Source organism: Hyperoodon ampullatus (genome assembly GCF_949752795.1).
Source record: "Hyperoodon ampullatus genome assembly, chromosome: 5".
Taxonomy (NCBI): domain Eukaryota; kingdom Metazoa; phylum Chordata; class Mammalia; order Artiodactyla; family Ziphiidae; genus Hyperoodon; species Hyperoodon ampullatus.
This window is the reverse complement of record NC_136918.1, coordinates 100150556-100173375: the sequence shown is the minus strand read 5'-3', so window position 1 is coordinate 100173375 and position 22820 is coordinate 100150556. Positions and strand designations below refer to the sequence as shown.

Sequence of the window (22820 nt, the reverse complement as noted above, 5' to 3'; positions counted from 1 at the left end):
GCATTTAGGTTTCCGTGGATCAAAAGCTCCATAATTTAAATATCCAATGTAAGAAAATTTTTGGTAAAGAGGAGATATTATTTTCCAGAAACCTTTAACTCAATAAATAACAAAGAGAGAAAGGGGAAAATATGAAAACGTAAAATAAATAATTTAACCTGATACTGTGACCAAGAAACTTAAGAAGAATAAGAAGCAAATTAATTATCTTCTATCCTCTCACCCATCAACCCAAGACTTTCACAAAGTAAAACCGAAAGGATGGAAAGCTATCATTTCACTCTGTGTTTTCTACCTTACTCTTCTGATGGTGGCAGGCGGGGCAGGAGTGGGGAAAGTGAGATGTGTGTGTGTGTACAGTAGTGAAAGGGGGGAAACTAACATTTGTCTTCTGCCTACTATGTTATGTGCCTACAGACACTAAACACGTATTATTAGATTTAGTCCTCACAACTAACCCATTTCCAGATGAAACTGACAGAGGTGAAATGACTGGTCAGAGGTCACCTGCTTAGTACATGGCAAAGGCAGGCTTGGATTCCAGGGCTACTTAGTGCCCCTTCTACAACACCACACTGCCTTAGTTTTCCTAGTTCTGTCAAATATATTAATTGTTCATTTAGCATAACATTTCCAGTTCTTTTCTTTCCATTATTCCATTCAAATGAGTTTTCTTTTTCACTCTGAGGGGTTTTATTAGTCTTCAAACCTTGTTCCATAGCTTAGAAATTAAGGGAAAGTAAACCTTTTTTCGCACAGAACAGCTCTCCTCTCTCACACTCAATGAAACTTTAATGAGACAGATAGTATGTATCTATTTCACTTAATAGCCTTGCTTTTAATTCCCCCCTTCAGATTCTAAATATTAACAATCTAGAAAATATCTCATGTTTATCCTGTAGTGTCTCAGAGAGCACTCCCCAGGTTACTCCTGGTGCTATGCAAGTCTCTTCTTTGAAAAGAATGGTAATATGGTTTTTAACACAGGAAGATGAAGTGGTAAACTGTGGATAATAAAGCTTTAAATTGATACAGTAACTGATTTTTTTTTTTTGCAGTACACGGGCCTCTCACCACCGTGGCCTCTTCCGCCGCGGAGCACAGGCTCCGGATGCGCAGGCTCAGCGGCCATGGCTCACGGGCCCAGCCGCTCCACGGCATGTGGGATCTTCCCGGACCGGGGCACGAACCCCTGTCTTCTGCACCAGCAGGCGGACTCTCAACCACTGCGCCACCAGGGAAGCCCCAATGATAGATTTTTAAAATTTATTATCATTTGTGTTCCAATCTTATAAAGGTGGAAAACTCAATATTTCTTCTACTAAGGAAAGGTAAGTACATAAAAAGACTTTATATAAAGTTAATATACTTAATTTTAAAAATTCTGAAACTGATCTAATTTTGTCAGATTTATGTATGTGGTATTAACTGTTCAGTCTTCCTACCCTATTCCAAACTCAGATAACAGGTACTCAAAGAAAACATTGCATTTTTGTTTTCAGAAACTGTAAAATGTGGGAATCATGATATAAAGTGAAAATTACCTTGCTTATCTATAACCGAGTATGAAGCCAAAAATCCTCGTCCAGAAACATGAATTCCACTCATGAACAGCACTGTAATTTCATTGCTTTTTGATTCAATTGAATGGTTCATTTGCAACCCCAGACCACAGTATTTGCCTAGGAATCAAAGAAAAGCAGATATTTGGTGTGATTCATGAAGTCAATAATATTTACAATGTAGGTAAAAGAATCATAATAATATACCAAACTGGGCATTAAATTAATCTAAAATGATGACTAGAATGTTTAATGATGAAAAACTCACATTACTCCGGAGAGAAAAAAAAAATTCCAAGTAATAACTGTTCAAATGATTCAAAAGGAAAAACAGTGTATACAGGCATCACTGACCTTATAATGACTCAATTTCCTGTGAAATATATTTATACTCTTTAAAACTGTGACAAGGAATTTTAAAAAATTAACTTAAAGCATTTCATGCAGGCAGGTGGCTCATACATGAATTGACAGTCAAGCAGTAGTATTCTTAACATGTTCCCCAAGGGGGAACAGATTCTTGAGCTCAGGGCACCCCTCAAACCTTTTACAGACCTTCTCAAGTTTTCTTCCAAGAATTGCTGGACTTCTGTCAACCCCTTTAGGTGATCATATCTAGTCCTACAGCTTTAACTGTGATATGACAATTCACATTTACACCTCTACATAGCCTTTTCCTTGAACTTCAGATGCATATATCTAACTGCCTACCAACTTTTATCCTTTAATGTCTAACAGACATGTAAAAAATAACATATCCTCCCTCAGTACAGATCTAAGTTTATTAAGATAAAAGGGCAGAAAAAAAAATCAGAGCAAGATATCCACCAATAACTAATAAAAATGGGGTTTTCTTATATGCCTGGTAACTGTAACAAATTCTGAATAAAAAGTTCTAAAAATACTTTAAGTTGAATAACATCACTTGAATAAGAGTAATGTGAACTTCCATAGATATCATTTTCAAGGACTATACATTTTCATGTGAGTAGAAAATGCTAAATAATCAACCAAAACCCCCCACCAGAACTGGTAAGGGAGATATGGTCACAAGGTCGATATACAAAAGTCAATTGTAAAGAATAACCTAATCAAAATGGGCAGAAGACCTAAATAGACATTTCTCCAAAGAAGACATACAGATGGCCAACAGGCACATGAAAAGATGCTTGCTCAACACTACTAATTACTAGAGAAATGCAAATCAAAACTACAATTAGGTATCACCTCATAGCTGTCAGAATGCTATCATCAAAAAATCTACAAATAATAAATGCTGGAGAGGGTGTGAAGAAAAGGGAACCCTCCCACACTGCTGGTGGGAATGTAAATTGGTGCAGCCACTATGGAAAACTGTAAAATAGAGCTACCATATGATTCAGCAATCTCACTCCTGGTAACATATCCAGAAAAGATGAAAACTGTAATTTGAAAAGATACATGCACCCCCCACCACCACCAATGTTCATAATATAGTAGCACTATTTACAATAGCCAAGACACAGAAGCAACCTAAGCGTCCGTCAACAAATGAATGGATAAAGGAGATGTGGTATGGGACTTCACTGGTGGTCCAATGGTAAAGAATCCACCTTCCAATGTAGGGGACGCGGGTTCCATCCCTGGTCGGGGAACTAAGGTCCCACATGACACGGGGCAACTAAGCCCGCGTGCCTCAACGATAGAGCCTGTGTGCTGCAAGCTACAGAGCCCAGGCGCTCTGGAGCCCAAGCACTCTGGAGTCCACGTGCCCTGGAGCCCACACACCACAACTAGAGACAGAAAACCCACAGGCCACAACTAGAGAGAGAAGCCCACACGCTGCAACAAAGATCCAACACAGCCGGAAAAAAAGAAAAAAGAAAGAAAAAAAGACAAAAAAAAAAAAAAGACGTGGTATGTGTGTGTGTGTGTGTGTGTGTGTGTGTGTGTGTGTGTGTGGTATATATATATACCCCCCCCACACACACACACATGTTGGAATATTACTCAGCCAAAAAAGAATGAAATATTGCCACCTGCAGCAACCTAGAGAATATCATACTAACTGAAGTCAGAAAGAAATGAATTCATTACAAATTCATTATAAAACAGAAACAGACTCACAGACACAGTAAACAAACTTATGGTTACCGAAGGGGAGAGAGAGGTGGGGAGGGAAAAATTGGGAGTATGGGATTAACAGAGACAAACTACTACTGTATATAAAGTAGATAAGCAACAAAGATTTACTGTGTAGCACACGGAATTATACTCAAAATCTTGAAATAGCCTATAATGGAATATAATTGGCAAAAAAAACCCCATGAATCACTATGCTGTACACCTGGAAACTAACATAATATTGTAAATCAACTATACTTCAATTTTTAAAAATCAATTTTATTTCCATAAACTAGTGACAATCTGAAATGAAATTTTTAAAGTTTAATTTATAATAGCAACAAAAAGATTAACTATTTAGAGATACATTTTAAAAAAAGAAATTCAAAACCTGTACATTAAAATATGCAAAACACTGCTAAAAAATTAAAGAACTAAATAAATCAGGAGATATACTAAGTTCATGGACTAGAAGATTCAATATTGTTAAGATGTCAGTTCTCCCCAGATAGATCTACTGATTCAATGCAATCCATATCAAAATCTTAGCAGGTTTTTTTTTTTAGAAATTAACAAGTTGAGCCTAAAATGCAAAGGACACAGAATAGCCAAAATAATTTTAGTAAAGAAGACAGTAGAGAGACTTACATTACCTGCTTTAAAACTTACTATATAAAACTATATATTTACTATATAAAACTACAGTAATCAAGAAGAGTGTGGCATCTTTGTAAGGGTGAATATCTACATTAATGTGAATGGAACAGAACAGAGTCCAGAAATGAACCTACTTACAACTATCAACTGATTTCTGAAAAAAGTGTCAACAGGGAAAGAACAGTCGTTTCAACAAATGTACTAAGCCAGTTGGATACCAATATGAAAAAACAACTTAGAACTTCACAATATATACAAAAATTAAGTCAAAATGGATCATAGATTTAACTCTAAGAGCTAACCTTATAAAACTCTTATAAGAAGACATAAAAGAAAACTTTGTGACTTTGGGTTAGGCAAGGATTTCTTAGATTCAACACCAAAAGCATAATCCATTGAAGAAAAATATTAATAATTAGGATTTTATCAAAATTTTAAATGTTTGCTCTTTAAAAGACACCATTGGGGCTTCCCTGGTGGCGCAGTGGTTGAGAGTCCGCCTGCCGATGCAGGGGACACGGGTTCGTGCCCCGGTCCGTGAGGATCCCACGTGCCGCGGAGCGGCTGGGTCCGTGGGCCATGGCCGCTGAGCCTGCGCTCCGCAACGGGAGAGGCCACAACAGTGAGAGGCCCGCGTACCGCAAAAAAAAAAAAAAAAAAAGACACCATTAAGAAAATGAAAAGACAAATGACAGGCTAAGAAAAAATATCCGCAAAACATTAATCTGATAAAGACCTCACATCTGAAATGTGTAAAAAAACTCCTGTAACTCAATCAATCCAATTTTTTTAAATGGGCAAAAGATTTAAACAGACACTTTAACAAAGAAGACACACTAAAGGCAAATAAGCACATGAAAAGATGCTCAACAGTATTAGTCATTAAAGAAATGCATATTAAAACTAATGAGGAGATACCACTACATACCCACTAGATTAGCTATAATCAAAGACTGACAAAACCAAATATTGGTAAGAATGTGGAGAAACTGAAACCTTCATACACTGATGATGGAATCATAAAAGGGCACAGCCATTTTTGAAAAACAATTTGGCAGTTTCTTAAAATGTTAAACATAAAATATACATATCATACATTTCATACAACCCAACAATTCCACTTCTAGTTATCTTTTATTTGCCCAAAACAAAAATGATGAACCTCAAAAACATTATGCTAAATAGAAGAAGCCATTTATGATATTTCTAGAAAAGGCAAAAAACAATAAAGATAAAACATAGGATCAGTGGCTGCTTGGGACCAGGGGTGAAGTGGGAATTGACTCCAAATGGGCACAAGGGAACTTTTTGGTGTGATGGAAATTTCTAAACCTGTATTTTAGTGATGTTCACCTCAGCTATATAAATTTACTAAAACTCATCAAACTATACATCTAAAATAGGTGAAATTTATGGTATATAAATTATATCTCGATAAAGCTTTCAAAAGAAATGCAAACATTAAAACAATTTTTATTGTGAGGTGTTTTGCACAAAGAAAAAGTAGGTCACAGAATCGGACACAGCAGAACGAGAACTTCAGAGATCTATTCCACCCCCTTCTGACAGCTGAAAAAACTGAATAAATACCAAACATCAAGGTGTGCATACACACGCACATACACACACACAGACACACAGACACACACACAGGTCTTAGGTGTTTGCTATGGTGTTCAATATAAAATATATGTCTTGCTCATTCTTTCTTTATTTTTTTATTTTTTAAATATTTATTCATTCAGCTGCGCCAGGTCTCAGTTGCAGCACTCCAGATCTTTGTTGCCGAGTGCCGGATCTTTAGTTGCAACATGCAAACTCCTAGTTGCGGCATGTGGGATCTAGTTTCCTACCAGGGATCGAACCCGGGTCCCACGCATTGGTAGCGTGGAGTCTTAGCCACTGGACCACTAGGGAAGTCCTTGCTCATTCTTTCTTTAAAAACACCTACTGTGCCAAAAAAAAAAAAAAAAGCCTTCTATTGCTAAATATGGAATGCAATTTAAATATAGCAATCAATATTTTTAACTTTCAAGTAAAACAAGAACCCTGTAACAGTTATTATATGAATATACAAGAAGAAAAGATGATTAAGTCTTTAGATTGTTTAATACTAAATAACTTAGAAACAGTCTGGTAAATAGGACAAATATTAGATACTGTCTTATTTTTGAATACTAAATATTAAAAAATAATGACCTAATATTAAAACAGAGCAATATAATATGTACTTCATGTTATTCCAAATATTATCTCAAATACTAAAAATATTAGACATCGTATAATTTGTTAGTAAAACCAAATGTGTGCAGAGCCAGGGTCCATCACATTAAATCTTAAGGCCCAGTGGGAATAGGTAAAAGGAAGAAAAATTGTATCAGCTAGAATCTTTACATAAACCAGTTAACTCTTGTAAAAATGAACAATAGGTTCAGCTGGGCTTATCAGCACTAGCTGTTCTTTGCCATTTAAGGATTTTATTACAAGGCCCATAAAGGTGCTCAGTACAAATACTGACTTTTCAGATACTTTTAGATACAAACAAAAAAGATCATATTTAAATGATCATAAAGAATATGATCATGACACACAGAACTATCCTTACTTTATAAAAATTATATCATGTATACAAATACTAGGAAATTCCAAGTTATTAGATTTAAAAGTAAAAGTGCTCTATGAAAATAATTGACAAAAATATATTCTTGAAGTGAAACAAAAATTTTTTAACCCTTTTATAATACAGACATAATCATAAAAGTATTTTCTATTAGCATTGCAGTTTCACCTCTTGTTTGTTTATTTATTTAGAGTTCTCTTGTCATCTGAAATGTGTCTAAATTCAATCTGTGGTAGAAACAAAACATTTTTTTAAACCCCCTCTTTTTCTGTGAAACTCAAAAGGCAGTCCTAAAGAATCCCAATTTAAAAAAATAACAAGAAAAAAAGAAAGTACAACAGATCTCCTTGCAGGTGCTTAAGTGAGATCATCAATATATACCAGATAAACACCTATTTTCACCTCTTATTCCCAGCCAGGATGATGGTATCTCTCCTCACTTGGCTCGCCTTTGATCACAGGTTTTACCCATTATACAAGTAATACAAGCACTTGGCAAAATACTCTGGGAAAGGAAGAAGAAAATTCATCCTTAATCTGGGCCAATATACTCATTAATTCTGTAACTGCTTTCCCCAATTGGTCATTCAAAGGTACTCCTGAATCAACAAGAAGCATTTAACTGCCAACAATTATAGGTTCTGCTGATGGCTCTCAAAGCCAGCCAAATTTGTTAGAAGTTTCTCATGGATAAATAAGAGAGGAATTTCAAAAAACAGTATATGGATACATATAGAAAAATATAAATATAAAAGCTAATCAAATATTAATCACCATAAAACCCATGACACACTGGTTTATAGTCTAAAAGAATCCATGTTCTGGGCAAATAAAAATGTTTGAAAAATCATTAGCCCTTAGGAAACTAGAAAAAGAAAAGCAAATTAAATCCAAAGTAAGCAGAAGAAAAGAATAAGAATTAGAACAGAAATCGATCAACAGGAAAACAATGGAGAAATTAATGAAACTAAAAGCTGCCTCTTTGAAAAGAAAGTCAGTAAGCCTCTAACTAAGAAAAAGAGGACACAAATCACTAATATCAGAAATGAAAGTGGGGACATCATAATATTAAAAAGGATAATAAAAGAATACTATTAACAACTCTATGTCCACAAATTTGATAACCTAGATGAAATGTACAGGTCCTTGAAACACACAACTTGCCAAAACTCATACAAGAAGTAGACAATCTGAATAGGTCTATATCTATTTAAGAAATTGAATCAATAACTAATAGTCTTTCAAAAGAGAAAACACCAGGCACAGATGGGTTCACTGGTGAATTCCATCAAACATTTAAGAAAGACATCACACTAAATCTCTACAATCTCTTTTCAGAGGACAGAAGCAGTGGGAATATTTCCTAACTCATTCTATGAGGCCAGCGTTACCCTAAAACCAAAACCAAAACCAATAACATTACAAGAAAACTACAGACCAATACCTCTCATAAAAATAGATGTAAAAATACTCAACAAAATATTAATACAATTCAACAATATACAAAAGAATTACACACCATGATCAAGTGTGATTTATCCCAGGCATGCAAGATTGGTTCAACATTTGAAAATCAATGCAATTCATCACATCAAGAGGCTAAAAAAGAAAAACCACATGATCAAATCAATAGATGCAGAAAACACATTAGACAAAATCCAACATCCATTCATGATTAAAAAAACTAGGAATAGAGGAGAACTTCCTCAACTTGATAAAGAACATTCCCCAAAAAACCTACAGCTAACATCACACTTAATAGTAAGAAATTAAAAGTTTTCCCAAAATCATCAAGAGCAAGGCAAAAAATGTCCCTTTTCACCACTCCTGTTTAACATTATACTGGAAGTACTAGCTAACATAATAGGACAAGAAAAGAGGAAAAAAGATAATACAGATTGGGAAGGAAGAAATAAACTATCTTTGTTCATAGACGACACGATCATCTGTGTAGATAATCTAGAAGAACTGACAAAAACTCCTTTAATTAATAAGTGATTACAGCAAGGTTAATATACAAAAATCATTTGCTTTCCTATATATCGACAACGAACAAGTGGAATTTAAAATTAAAAACACAATACCATTTACATTAGCACCCCCCAAAATGGAATACTTAGGTATAAATCTAACAAAATATGTATAAGATCTACATGAGGAAAACTACTAAACTCTGAAGAACAAAATCAAAGAACTAAATAAATGGAGAGATGTTCCATGTTAATGGATAAGAAGGCTAAATGTTGTCCAGATGTCAGTTCTTCCCAACTTGATTTATAGATTCAATCTGAATAAAAGTGCAAGTTGGGATGATTAGATATTCATCTACAAAGGAATGAAACTGAATTCTTATCTTATACCACTCACAAAAATTAACTCAAAGTGGACTAAAGACTTAAATGTGAGGGACTTCCCTGGTGGTCCAGCAGTTAAGACTCTGTGCTCCCAATGCAGGGGGCTCAGGTTCCATCCCTGATCAGGGAACTAGATCCCGCATGCCACAACTAAAGATCTCGCATGACACAATGAAGATCCCGCATGCGGCAATGAAGATCCCATGTGCCACAACTAAGACCTGGCACAGCCAAATAAATAAATAAATAAATAAATATTTTTAAAAGACTTAAATGTGAGACCTGAAACCATGAAACTTCTAGAAGAAAAAACACAGGCATAAAAAGTTCCTTGAGGGGCTTCCCTGGTGGCGCAGTGCTTAAGAATCCACCTGCCAATGCAGGGGACACAGGTTCGAGCCCTGGTCCAGGAAGATCCCACATGCCACAGAGCAACTAAGCCCTTGCGCCACAACTACTGAGCCTGAGCTCTAGAGCCCGTGAGCCACAACTACTGAAGCCCATGCACCTAGAGCCCAGTGCTCCGCAACAAGAGAAGCCACCGCAATGAGAAGCCCGCACACTGCAACGAAGAGTAGCCCCCACTCACCGCAACTAGAGAAAGCCCGTGCGCAGCAACAAAGACTGCCAAAAATTAAAAAAAATAAAAAGTTCCTTGACATGGGTCTTTGAAATGATCTTTTGGACGTGACACTTAAAGCACAAGCAGCAAAATAAAAAATAAACAAGTGGGACTATATCAAACTAAAAAGCTTCCCTAGAGCGAAAGAAACCATCAACAAAGTGAAAAGACAACCTATGGAATGGGAAAAATATCTGCAAACCATATATCTGATACGGGGTTAATATCCAAAATATATAAAGAACTCATACAACTCAACAGCAAAACAAAAAAACACCTCAATTAAAAAATGGGCAAAGGGGACTTCCCTGGTGGTCCACTGGTTAAGACTCCATGCTTCCACTGCAGGGGGCGTGGGTTCAATCCCTGGTCAGGGAACTAAGATCCCGCATGTGCCCTGTGCGGCCAAAAAAAAAAAAAAAAAAGGCAATAAAAAAGTGGGCAAAGGACCTGAATAGACTTTTCCAAAGAAGATATGTGAAAGGCCAAAAAGTACATGAGAAGATGCTCAACATAACTAGTCATTAGGGAAATGCAAATGAAAACTACAAAAAGATATCACCTCACACCTGTTAGAATGGCGATCATCAAAGACAAGAGATAACAAACGCTGGTGTGGATGTGGAGAAAAGAGAATCCTTGTGCACTGTTAGTGGGACTGTAAACTGGTAGTGCCACTATGGAAAACAGTATGGAGGATCCTCCAAGAATTAAAAACAGAACTATGATATGATCCAGCAATTCTACTTCTGGGAATATATCCAAAGGAAACAAAAACACTAACTTAAGATATCTGCACTGCCATGTTCACAGCAGCATTATTTACACTAGCTAAGACATGGAAACAAACTAAGTGCCCAAAGATGGATGAATAAATAAAGAAGTTGTGGTACATATACACACAAAAGAATATTACCCAGCCATAAAAGATGAGGAAATCCTACCATGTGCAACAACACTGATGGACCTCGAGGGCATTACGCTTAGTGAAATAAGTCAGACAGAGAAAGACAAATGCTATATGATCTCACCTATATGTGGAATCGAAAACAAAAACAAACGCATAGAAAAAGAGATCAGACTTGCGGTTACCTGAGGTGGAGGGTGGGGGGAGGGGGAATTGGAGGAAGGTGGTCAAAAGGTACAAACTTCCAGTGATGAGATAAATTAAGTACTATGGATGTAACGTACAACATGATGGCTATAGTTAACATTGCTGCATGATATATAGGAAAGGTGCTAAGAGAGTAAATCCTAAGAGTTCTCATCACAAGAATATTTTTTCTTTTCTTCTTTTTTATTATATATATATATATATATATACACATATAAACACACACACATGAGAAGATGGATGTTAGCTGAACCTACTATGGTCATCATTTCACAATGTGTGCAAATCAAACCATCAGGCTGTATGCCTTAAACTTACACAGTGATGCATATCAATTATTTCTCAATAAATCTGGAAAAATATCCCAGCAAGCTATTGGATATCGACAAACAGATTCTAAAGTATATATAAAGACAAAAGAGCCAGAATGGAAAACGCAATATTGAAGGAGAACAACAAAATTGGAGAACTGACACCACTTGTCTTCAAGACTTACTATAAATCTACAGTAATCAAGACAGTGTGCTGGGGCTTCCCTGGTGGCGCAGTGGTTGAGAGTCCGCCTGCCGATGCAGGGGACACGGGTTCGTGCCTCAGTCTGGGAAGATCCCACATGCCGCAGAGCGGCTGGGCCCGTGAGCCATGGCCGCTGAGCCTGGGCGTCCGGAGCCTGTGCTCCGCAACGGGAGAGGCCACAACAGTGAGAGGCCCGCGTACCACAAAAAAAAAAAAAAAAAAAGACAGTGTGCTACTGGTCAAAGAATAGACAAACAGATCAATGGAAAAGAATAGAGAGCCCAGAAATAGATCCACATAAATACGGTCAACTGATAAAGGAGCAAAGGCAATACAACAGAGCAAAGGTAGTCTTTTCAACAAATTGTGCTGAAACAACTGGACATCCACATGCTAAAAAAAAAGAATCTAGACACAGACCTTATACCCTTCACAGAAATTAACTCAAAATGGATCACAGGCCTAAAGGTAAAATCAAAACTATAAGACTCCTAGAAGATGACCTAGGAGAAAATCTGGATAATCTTGGGTATGGTTATGACTTCTTAGATACAACAAAAAAGGCAGGATCCATGATAGAAATATTTGGTAAGCTGGATGTCATTAAAATTAAAAACTTTGGCTCTGCAAAAGGCAATGTCTAGAGATTGAGAAGACAAGCTGGAGACTGGAAGAAAATATTTGCAAAAGACGTATCTGGTAAAGGACACATCTGATAGAGAACTCCTATCCAAAATATATAAAGAACACTTAAAACTCCACAATAAGAAAACAACCTAATTTAAAAATGGGCCAAAGAAGATATACAGATGGCAAATAGGCATATGAAAAGATGCTCTACATTATCTATCATCAGGGAAATGCAAATTAAAAACAAAATTGAGATATCACTGTACACCTATTAGCATGGTCAAAATCCAGAACACTGACAACACCAAATGCTGGTGAAAATGTGGAGCAAGGAGAACTCATTCATTGTTTATGGGAAAGCAAAATGGTACATCCACTTTGGAAGACAGTTTGGGGATTTCTTACAAAACTAAACAGTCTAACCATCCAATCCAGCAATCACACTCCTGGGTACTTACCCAAAGGAGTTGAAAATTTATGTCCACACAAAAAACTGCACATGGATGTTTACAGCAGCTTTATTCATAATTGTCTGAACTTGGAAGCAACCAAGATGTCCCTTAGTAGGTGAATGGATAAACTGTGGTACATCTAGACCATGGAACATTACTCAGTACTAAAAAGAAATGAGGTATCAAGCCATGAAAAGACATGAAGGAACTTTAAATGACTAACACTAGTGAAAGAAGGTAATCTGAAAAGGCTACATATTGCTTGATTCCAACCATACGCCATTCAAGAAAGGCAAAACTACAGTGACAATAAAACGATCAATGGTTGCCAGAGGTTGTGGGAGAGGGACGAATAAGCAGAGCACAGAGGACTTCTAGGGCAATGAAAATACTCTGTATGATACCACAATGATGGACAAATGTCATTGTTCAAGCACACAGAATGTGCAACAGCAAAAAAAGAAAAAATCATTAGCCACTAAGGAAATGCAAATCAAACCCACAATGAGATACCACTTTACACCTACTAAGATGGCTAGAATAAAAGACAGATAACAACAAGTGTTGACAAGCATATAGAAAAATTGAAACCCTTTATACACTGCTGGTAAATGGTACAGTCACTTCAGAAAAAAGCCTGTCAGTTCTTCAAATGGTTAAACACAGAGTTACCATATGACTCAGCAATTCTACTTCTAGGCATATGCCCAAAAGAAATGCAAACATATGTCCACATAAAAACTTGTACAGGATACCTCACGGCAACATTATTCATAATGGCAAAAAGGTGCAAACATCCTAGGATAAACTGGCGTGGAGAGATGGTGATAAATCTGAAAGAAAGAATGATGTGATCCTTTGGAAACAGAAGGAGCTGTGAGAATTGAGATGACCTATCTAGAGTCTACTACGGGAGAGAAGAAATCTCTTGCCTTCTGGGAGAAGGAAAGGCTCTATCTCTGAATGGGAAGAGATGTTAGATGTTAAGTGGGTCATCTATGTGAAGGCCTGGACGCTGGAGGGGGTTGGGTGCATGGCTGTCCACACCACAGGAAACTTAAACAGCAGTAGAGTGGGAAGAAGCCTGTGAGGAGAAAGTGGCTGAGAAGTCCATGAAAGCTCCAAAGGAAATAGAGTTCAGGGGCCCAGGAAAATGTGGCAAGAGCTAGAACCAATAATCTCTGTAATAATTCTAAGTGGAAAAGTCATTGTTTATATAACTAATTCCTTTACCATAGAAATTTAGGTTTCTATTTTTCCCATATTTTAGATAATGATGCAATAGATTTGTTCATATGCACAGCCTTTTTTCCCCCATATTTAAAATGATTATTGAGGCCAGATTTTTTTAAATTACAGGGTCACGTTGCCTTCCAAAAGAGTTACACTAATTTACGTCACTACCTCCAATATAGGTTGAGAGTTTATTTCAAGGCAGCATTACCACTTTTTTTTCCTGTTTATAAGTGCTTTTAAAAATTCTATAAACTTTATAAAAATTGTGAATATAAGGAGAAAAAAATAATCATTCTTATATAATCCTATTACACCGAGATAACCACTAGTAACACTCTGAAGGGTACCTCTCAATGCCTTGGCTCTCACCATCTGTTAAATGAAAATTATAGTACTATTTATCTCATAGGGTTACAGCCATCATTAAATGAACACACGTGTATGTTTATGTGTATATATACACACACAAGCACAGTATTCTCTCTTTATTCATCAATTCATATACTTGCTCTTATTTAACATAAACCACACCTACATAACTGCTTTTCAGAAAGGCTGTATCAATTTATTCTGTCCCCAGTAGTATTAGAGATAAAAGAAACTTGGTAATTTTCTATTTTCTTGATTAACTAGTGAAGCTAAATTTTTCCAATGTGCATTGACTTTTAGAATTTTCTCTGGTATGTGATCCTTTTATGCTACCCCCTGACCCCTGGCTTTAAAAAAAAATTAACTACTTCTATATTACAAATATGGCAAGAGGGAGATTTTCTTGGGTGGGCCTCACCTAGTCAGGTAGGGCCTTTAAAATAGAGTGTTTTCTCTGGTTAGTCACAGAACTGGAAATTCACGAGACACATGTCAGCTGGCCTAAAAGAAAGCAAACATCTAGGTGGTGAACTAGCACTCCAGACGGCCTCTAGGAACTGAAAGCAGTCCCTGGCCAATCGGCAGCAGGAAAATGAGGACCAGAGTCTTATAACTGCAGGGAAGTGAATTCTGCCAACAACCAGTGAACTTGGAAGAGAGGCCTGAGGCCCAGATGAGAACCGCATCTCCAGCTGATATCTTGATTTCAGCCAGGCAAAACCCTGAGCAGAGAATCCAGTCATGCCAAGCCCAGACTTCTGACCTACAGAAACTGAGATAAGAAATTTTGTTGTTGTTTTTTTCCCCTCCATTCAAGATTGGCTTTTATTTTGCATAACTAAATATCCAAATACAAACGGTTTCTATGTGCTAGACCCCAAAAGGTTATTTTCCAAAGAATCAATAAAAACAAAAATATATTTCCAAGTTTAATATGTCTTTTTCCCCCACTTTAATAGAACTTTTTTTTTTTTTACAATATATCTAAGAATTTAGTCTGTTCAGAATATTTTTTGGCAAAAAAATCAGTCGTAAAATACATGTAAACTTTGTCTACAGCCTTTTCTGAGTTTTCAACACTCATGTCCCTGATAGTAGAACACACAAATGAGTCAGTTATACAGAGACTTGATCAATTTAGTATTTTCTAAGTCATTTCATGTTTAATGTAGTTCAGATCCAAATTTCCACTCACCCTCTTGTCTTCCCAAGGATGGCATATAGGCTAGAACTACGTGAATTCCATATATCAGTGGGGAAGGAGTGTCTGACCCAAAGCCATCCCTGGCCATTGATCCATGAGCTCTTCCATTTCCTTATCTTGTTACATCTGTTGGTGCTCTTCTTAGTCATTCTCCACCCTTCTGGAAACATTTAGATGCTCTCTCATACTTTTCTCTGGGGTTATGACTGCATGTGTTCCTCTTCCACTGGGTCATGGAACCTTTATAAGGACCAACAGCAAACCAGTGTTTCTTCTATTGCTCTTCTTTCAGGATCTGCTTCATCTGCAGGGCTAAAATCAAGGTATCAGCAGGGCTGATTTCTTCTGGAGGCTCTAGGGAAGAATCCACTTTCTTGCTCCTTCCAGCTTCTAGAAGCTGCCGGCATCTCTTGGCTCCTGGCCACACCACTCCAGAAATTTTGACGTTTTAAGCTGCTTAATTTGTGATGTTATGAAACAGAAAACTAATACAATGTGAAATTCACTTTGGTGTATAGTAAGAATACCTTGCTTTTGGATGATCAAATCTGAGATAAGTACTATAGTATGCAAATTGGAGTGTATACACAGCTTAGGCCCTCAATTAGCAGACAGATGTATTTTACTTGCCCTTTTGGCCTGTATAGTCTTGAGCCTAAACTATTTCAAAAATGTTTGAATTACTTGCCAAGATTTAAAAAATCTGGAAACTCCACATAAATTCTGAATTTCTAGCTTCTCTTGAAACACCACAAGAAAAAAAAAGAAGGAAACCTGGGCTAGTTTTCCAAGTGGTTGTACCTAAGTAATGGATGTCCCTTTTGAAAGAGAAAAGTCACACTCCAGTTTGCCATAGCATCCACCATTCCCTAATGTACCCAATCCTGAAGCTCAGTTATGATTTATCATTGTGGCAATGCTGTTATTATAACCTAGTCCATTTCACTCATTTATTTTACCTGTCGGCCTCTGTTGGCAGTATATACGTATCCACTTGAATAGAGCTTAGAGATCTTAAGGGTATCATGCCTCTTCTAATACCCATATCAACTACACTTTAGGTAGATGATGAACAGCAACAAATTAATCTCTGGAAGATGGTAAATAAAATACTCTGTATTCAAAAGAGAGGAGAGATCCATCTGATTTCAGATTGACTAGAGGTGGGGTTAATATTGTCATAAAGCTTAAGAAACCTGATTTATGTTCTCAACTAAGTGGAACATCATTTAACCTACTGAGAGGTGTGCCATGGAACAATGCTCATTTGAGGAACTTGCAACTTAGAAAGATAAGGTGGAGAATGGGGAATTATTTGAGAAAGCAAAAGCACCATCAACTGTCCACCTCTAATAGAAATGTAACTTGCTTAGAGAACATCACTCAATTTACAAACAGACTTGGGGACAGCTTTTTAGGGCCCATGTACAGAAGCACCTCTAATCTCAAAAACAAAACTTGGAATTCCCAAAGGAATTAATTTACTGAATATCCAGGCACTGAGCTAGGTATGTGCTAGGGATTCAGTGATGAAACCAGACAGGCACAGTGCTGCTCTCAGAAAACTTCACGCAGTGGGCCAGGGCAAGTGCACAGCTGAAGCCTCTAAAGTACAGAAGAAGCCACTGCAGTCCCCAGAAAATGTTTAGAGAAGATTCTATCATTAAATAACATCCATCAGTACAGTTTCTTTAAAAAGTTCGGGAGCCGGAGGAAGATGGCGGAAGAGTAAGACGCGGAGATCACCTTCCTCCCCACAGATACATCAGAAATTCATCTACACGTGGAACAACTCCAACAGAACACCTACTGAACGCTGACAGAAGACCTCAGACCCCCCAAAAGGCAAGAAACTCCCCACATACCTGGGTAGGTCAAAAGAAAAAAAGAATAAACAGAGACAATAGGTTATGGACGGGACCTGCACCAGTGGGAGGGAGCCGTGAAGGAGGGAAGGTTTCTACACACTACAAGCCCCTTCGAGGGCGGAGACTGCAGGTGGCGGAGGGGGAAAGCTTCGGAGTAGCGGAGGAGAGCACAGCAACAGGGGTGTGGAGGGCAAAGCAGAGAGATTTTGGCACAGAGGATCGGTGCCCTCAGGCACACACCAGCCCGAGAGACTTGTCTGCTCGGCCGCCAGGGCGGGCAGGGCTGGGAGCTGAGGCTCGGGTATCGGCTTTCAGTCGGAGCGCAGGGAGAGGTCTGGGGCTGGCGGCAGGAAGAGACCCTGAAGGGGTTAGTGCTAGCCCGGAGGGAGTCCGGGGAAAGGGTCTGGAGCTACCGGAGAGGCAAGAGACTTTTTTCCCTTTTGTTGCCTGGTGCGCGAGGAGAGAGCATTCCCCTCCCTCCCCTCTGCCTGAGTGAGCCAGAGCCCCCGAATCAGCGGCTCCTTTAAACCCGTCCTGTCTGAGCGAAGAACGGACGCCCTCCGGCGACCTACGCGCAGAGGCGGGGCCAGGTCCAAGGCTGAGACCCGGGAGCTGTGAGAGCAGAGACAGGGAAATCTCTCTGTGCAGCCTCCGAGGCAGCGGATTAAAGCTCCACGGTCCATTTGATGTGCCCTGCGTCTGTGGAGTGCATGAATGGACAGCGAATCATCCCAAATTGAGGAAGTGGACCTTGAGGACAAGATTTAAGACTTTCCCCCCCCTTTTTTTTCCTCTTTTTACAACGAATTATCTCAAATTAAGGAGGTGGACTTAGCAAGATTTCAGACTTTTCGCCCTTTTCCTCTTTTTACAACGAATTATCCCAAATCGAGGAGGTGGACTTGGAGAGCAAGATTTTTGATTTTTCCCCCTGCTCTCTTTTTGTGAATGTGTATGTGTAATCTTCTGTGTAAGATTCTCTCTGTATAGCTTTGCTTCCACCATATGTCCCAGGGTTCTTTCGGTCCGTGTTTTTTTTCAATAATTACTTTTTAATTTTAATAACGCTACTATATTTCATACTTTATTCTATTTTATTTTACCTGCTCTTTCTTTTTTTCCTCCCTTCCCTTCCTCCCTCCCTCCCTCCCTCCCTCCGCTCCTCCTTTCCTTCTTTCTTTTTCTTTCCTCCATCCCTCCCTCCCTCCCACCCTTCTTCTTTCCACTTTCTTTTTCTTTCCTTCCTCCCTCCCTCCCTCCCTCCTGTCTTTCTTTCTTTCCTTCCTCCCTCCCTCCCTCTCTTCTTCCATTCACTCTTCCTTTTGCTTTCATTCCTCCCTCCCTCCCTCCTTTCTTTCCTTTCTTTCCATCCTTCCTCCCTCCCTCCTTTCTTTCTTTCTTCCTTCCTTCCTTCCTTACTTCCCCTCTTCCTTTCTTTCAATCTCTCTTTCTTTCTTCTACTAATTCTTTCTTTCTAGTTTTTCTCACTGTTATTCTGAGCCGGGTGGATGAAAGGATCTTGGTGCTGCAGCCAGGAGTCAGTGCTGTGCCTCTGAAGTGGGAGAGCCAACCTCAGGACACGGGTCCACAAGAGACCTCCCAGCTCCACATAATATCAAGCAGCGAAAATCTCCCAGGGATCTCCATCTCAACACCAGCACCCAGCTTCAGTCAACGACCAGCAAGCTACAGTGCTGGTCACCCTGTGCCAAGCAACTAGCAAGGCAGGAACACAACCCCACCCATTAGCAGAGAGGATACCTAAAAACATAATAAGGCCACAGGCACCCCGAAACACACCACCAGACGTGGACCTGTCCACCAGAAAGACAAGATCGAGCTTCAACCACCAGAACACAGGCATTAGTCCCCCGCACCAGGAAGCCTACACAACCTACTGAAACAACCTTAGCCACGGGGGACAGACACCAAAAACAACGGGAACTACGAATCTGCAGCCTGCAAAAAGGAGACCCCAAACACAGTAACATAAGCAAAATGAGAAAGCAGAAAAACACACAGGTGAAGGAGCAAGATAAAAACGTACCAGACCTAACAAATGAAGAGGTAATAGGCAGTCTACCTGAAAAAGAATTCAGAATAATGATAGTAAAGCTGATCCAAGATTCTATTTCCCAGATCCAAAATCTTGGAAATAGAATAGACAATATGCAAGAAACAGTTAACAAGGACCTAGAAGAACTAAAGATGAATCAAGCATCGATTAAAAACACAATAAATGAAATGAAAAATACTCTAGATGGGATCAATAGCAGAATAACTGAGGCAGAAGAACGGATAAGTGAGGTGGAAGATAAAATAGTGGAAATAATTGATGCAGAGAAAAATAAAGAAAAAAGAATGAAAAGAACAGAGGACAGTCTCAGAGACCTCTGGGACACCATTAAACGCACCAACATTCGAATTATAGGGGTTCCAGAAGAAGAAGAGAAAAAGAAAGGGACTGAGAAAATATTTGAAGAGATTATAGTTGAAAACTTCCCTAATATGGGAAAGGAAATAGTTAATCAAGTCCAGGAGGCACAGAGAGTCCCATACAGAATAAATCCAAGAAGAAATACGCCAAGACACATATTAATCAAACTGTCAAAAATTAAACACAAAGAAATCATATTAAAAGCAGCAAGGGAAAAACAACAAATAACACACAAGGGAATCCCCATCAGGTTAACAGCTGATCTCTCAGCAGAAACTCTACAAGCCAGAAGGGAGTGGCAGGACATAATTAAAGTGATGAAGGAGAGAAACCTGCAACCAAGATTACTCTACCCAGCAAGGATCTCATTCAGATTTGATGGAGAAATTAAAACGTTTACAGACAAGCAAAAGCTGAGAGAGTTCAGCACCACCAAACCAGCTTTACAACAAATGCTAAAGGAACTTCTCTAGGCAAGAAACACAACAGAAGGACTATACCTACAATAACGAACCCAAAGCCATTAAGGAAATGGGAATAGGAACATACATATCAATAATTACCTTAAATGTAAATGGACTAAATGCTCCCACCAAAAGACACAGAGTGGCTGAATGGATACAAAAACAAGACCCATATATATGCTGTCTACAAGAGACCCACTTCAGACCTAGAGACACATACAGATTGAAAGTAAGGGGATGGAAAAAGATATTCCATGCAAATGGAAATCAAAAGAAAGCTGGAGTAGCAATTCTTATATCAGACAAAATAGACTTTAAAATAAAGACTATTAGAAGAGACAAAGAAGGACACTACATAACGATAAAGGGATCGATCCAAGAAGAAGATATAACAATTGTAAATATTTATGCACCCAACATAGGAGCACCTCAATACATAAGGCAAATACTAACAGCCATAAAAGGGGAAATCGACAGTAACACAATCATAGTAGGGGACTTTAACACCCCACTTTCACCAATGGACAGATCATCCAAAATGAAAATAAATAAGGAAACACAAGCTTTAAATGATACATTAAACAAGATGGACTTAATTGATATTTATAGGACATTCCACCCAAAAACAACAGAATACACATTTTTCTCAAGTGCTCATGGAACATTCTCCAGGATAGATCATATCTTGGGTCACAAATCAAGCCTTGGTAAATTTAAGAAAATTGAAATTGTATCAAGTATCTTTTCCGACCACAATGCTATGAGACTAGACATCAATTACAGGAAAAGATCTGTAAAAAATACAAACACATGGAGGCTAAACAATACACTACTCAATAATGAAGTGATCACTGAAGAAATCAAAGAGGAAATTAAGAAATACTTAGAAACAAATGACAATGGAGACACGACGACCCAAAACCTATGGGACGCAGCAAAAGCAGTTCTAAGGGGGAAGTTTATAGCAATACAATCCCACCTTAAGAAACAGGAAACATTTCGAGTAAACAACCTGACCCTGCACCTAAAGCAATTAGAGAAAGAAGAACAAAAAAACCCCAAAGTTAGCAGAAGGAAAGAAATCATAAAGATCAGATCAGAAATAAATGAAAAAGAAATGAAGGAAACAATAGCAAAGATCAACCAAACTAAAAGCTGGTTCTTTGAGAAGATAAACAAAATTGACAAACCATTAGCCAGACTCATCAAGAAAAGAAGGGAGAAGACTCAAATCAGTAGAATTAGAAATGAAAAAGGAGAAGTAACAACTGACACTGCAGAAATACAAAAGATCATGAGAGATTACTATAAGCAACTCTATTCCAATAAAATGGACAACCTGGAAGAAATGGACAAATTCTTAGAAATGCACAACCTACCAAGACTGACTCAGGAAGAAATAGAAAATATGAATAGACCAATCACAAGCACTGAAATTGAAACTGCGATTAAAAATCTTCCATCAAACAAAAGCCCAGGACCAGATGGCTTCACAGGCGAATTCTATCAAACATTTAGAGAAGAGCTAACACCCATCCTTCTCAAACTCTTCCAAACAATTTCAGAGGAAGGAACACTCCCAAACTCATTCTACGAGGCCACCATCACCTTGATACCAAAACCAGGCAAGGATGTCACAAAGAAAGAAAACTACAGGCCAATATCACTGATGAACATAGATGCAAAAATCCTCAACAAAATACTAGCAAACAGAATCCAACAGCACATTAAAAGGATCATACACCATGATCAAGTGGGGTTTATTCCAGGAATGCAAGGATTCTTCAATATACGCAAATCAATCAATGTGATACACCATATTAACAAGTTGAAGGAGAAAAACCATATGATCATCTCAATAGATGCAGAGAAAGCTTTCGACAAAATTCAACACCCATTTATGATAAAAACCCTGCAGAAAGTAGGCATAGAGGGAACTTTCCTCAACATAATAAAGGCCATATATGACAAACCCACAGCCAACATTGTCCTCAATGGTGAAAAACTGAAACCATTTCCACTAAGATCAGGAACAAGACAAGGCTGCCCACTCTCACCACTCTTATTCAACATAGTTTTGGAAGTTTTAGCCACAGCAATCAGAGAAGAAAAGGAAATAAAAGGAATCCAAATTGGAAAAGAAGAAGTAAAGCTGTCACTGTTTGCAGATGACATGATACTATACATAGAGAATCCTAAAGATGCTACCAGAAAACTACTAGAGCTAATCAATGAATTTGGTAAAGTAGCAGGATACAAAATTAATGCACAGAAATCTCTGGCATTCCTGTACACTAATGATGGAAAATCTGAAAATGAAATCAAGAAAACACTCCCATTTACCATTGCAACAAAAAGAATAAAATATCTAGGAATAAACCTACCTAAGGAGACAAAAGACCTGTATGCAGAAAATTATAAGACACTGATGAAAGAAATTAAAGATGATATAAATAGATGGAGAGATATACCATGCTCCTGGATTGGAAGAATCAATATTGTGAAAATGACTCTACTACCCAAAGCAATCTACAGATTCAATGCAATCCCTATCAAACTACCACTGGCATTTTTCACAGAAGTAGAACAAAAAATTTCAAAATTTGTTTGGA

General features: G+C 38.1%; 1 protein-coding gene across 1 annotated transcript in view; it reads right to left on the bottom strand.

Annotated features, from left to right (window-relative positions):
* Positions 1 to 22820, bottom strand: part of DCBLD2 (discoidin, CUB and LCCL domain containing 2) — a gene marked incomplete at both ends in the record, with an annotated part of 100564 nt that overhangs the window by 33525 nt on the left and 44219 nt on the right. The window contains one exon of the mRNA XM_079704863.1: positions 1545 to 1682. Within this exon, the coding sequence (XP_079560989.1) occupies positions 1545 to 1682 (138 nt within the window). The remainder of the gene's footprint in view (positions 1 to 1544; positions 1683 to 22820) is intronic.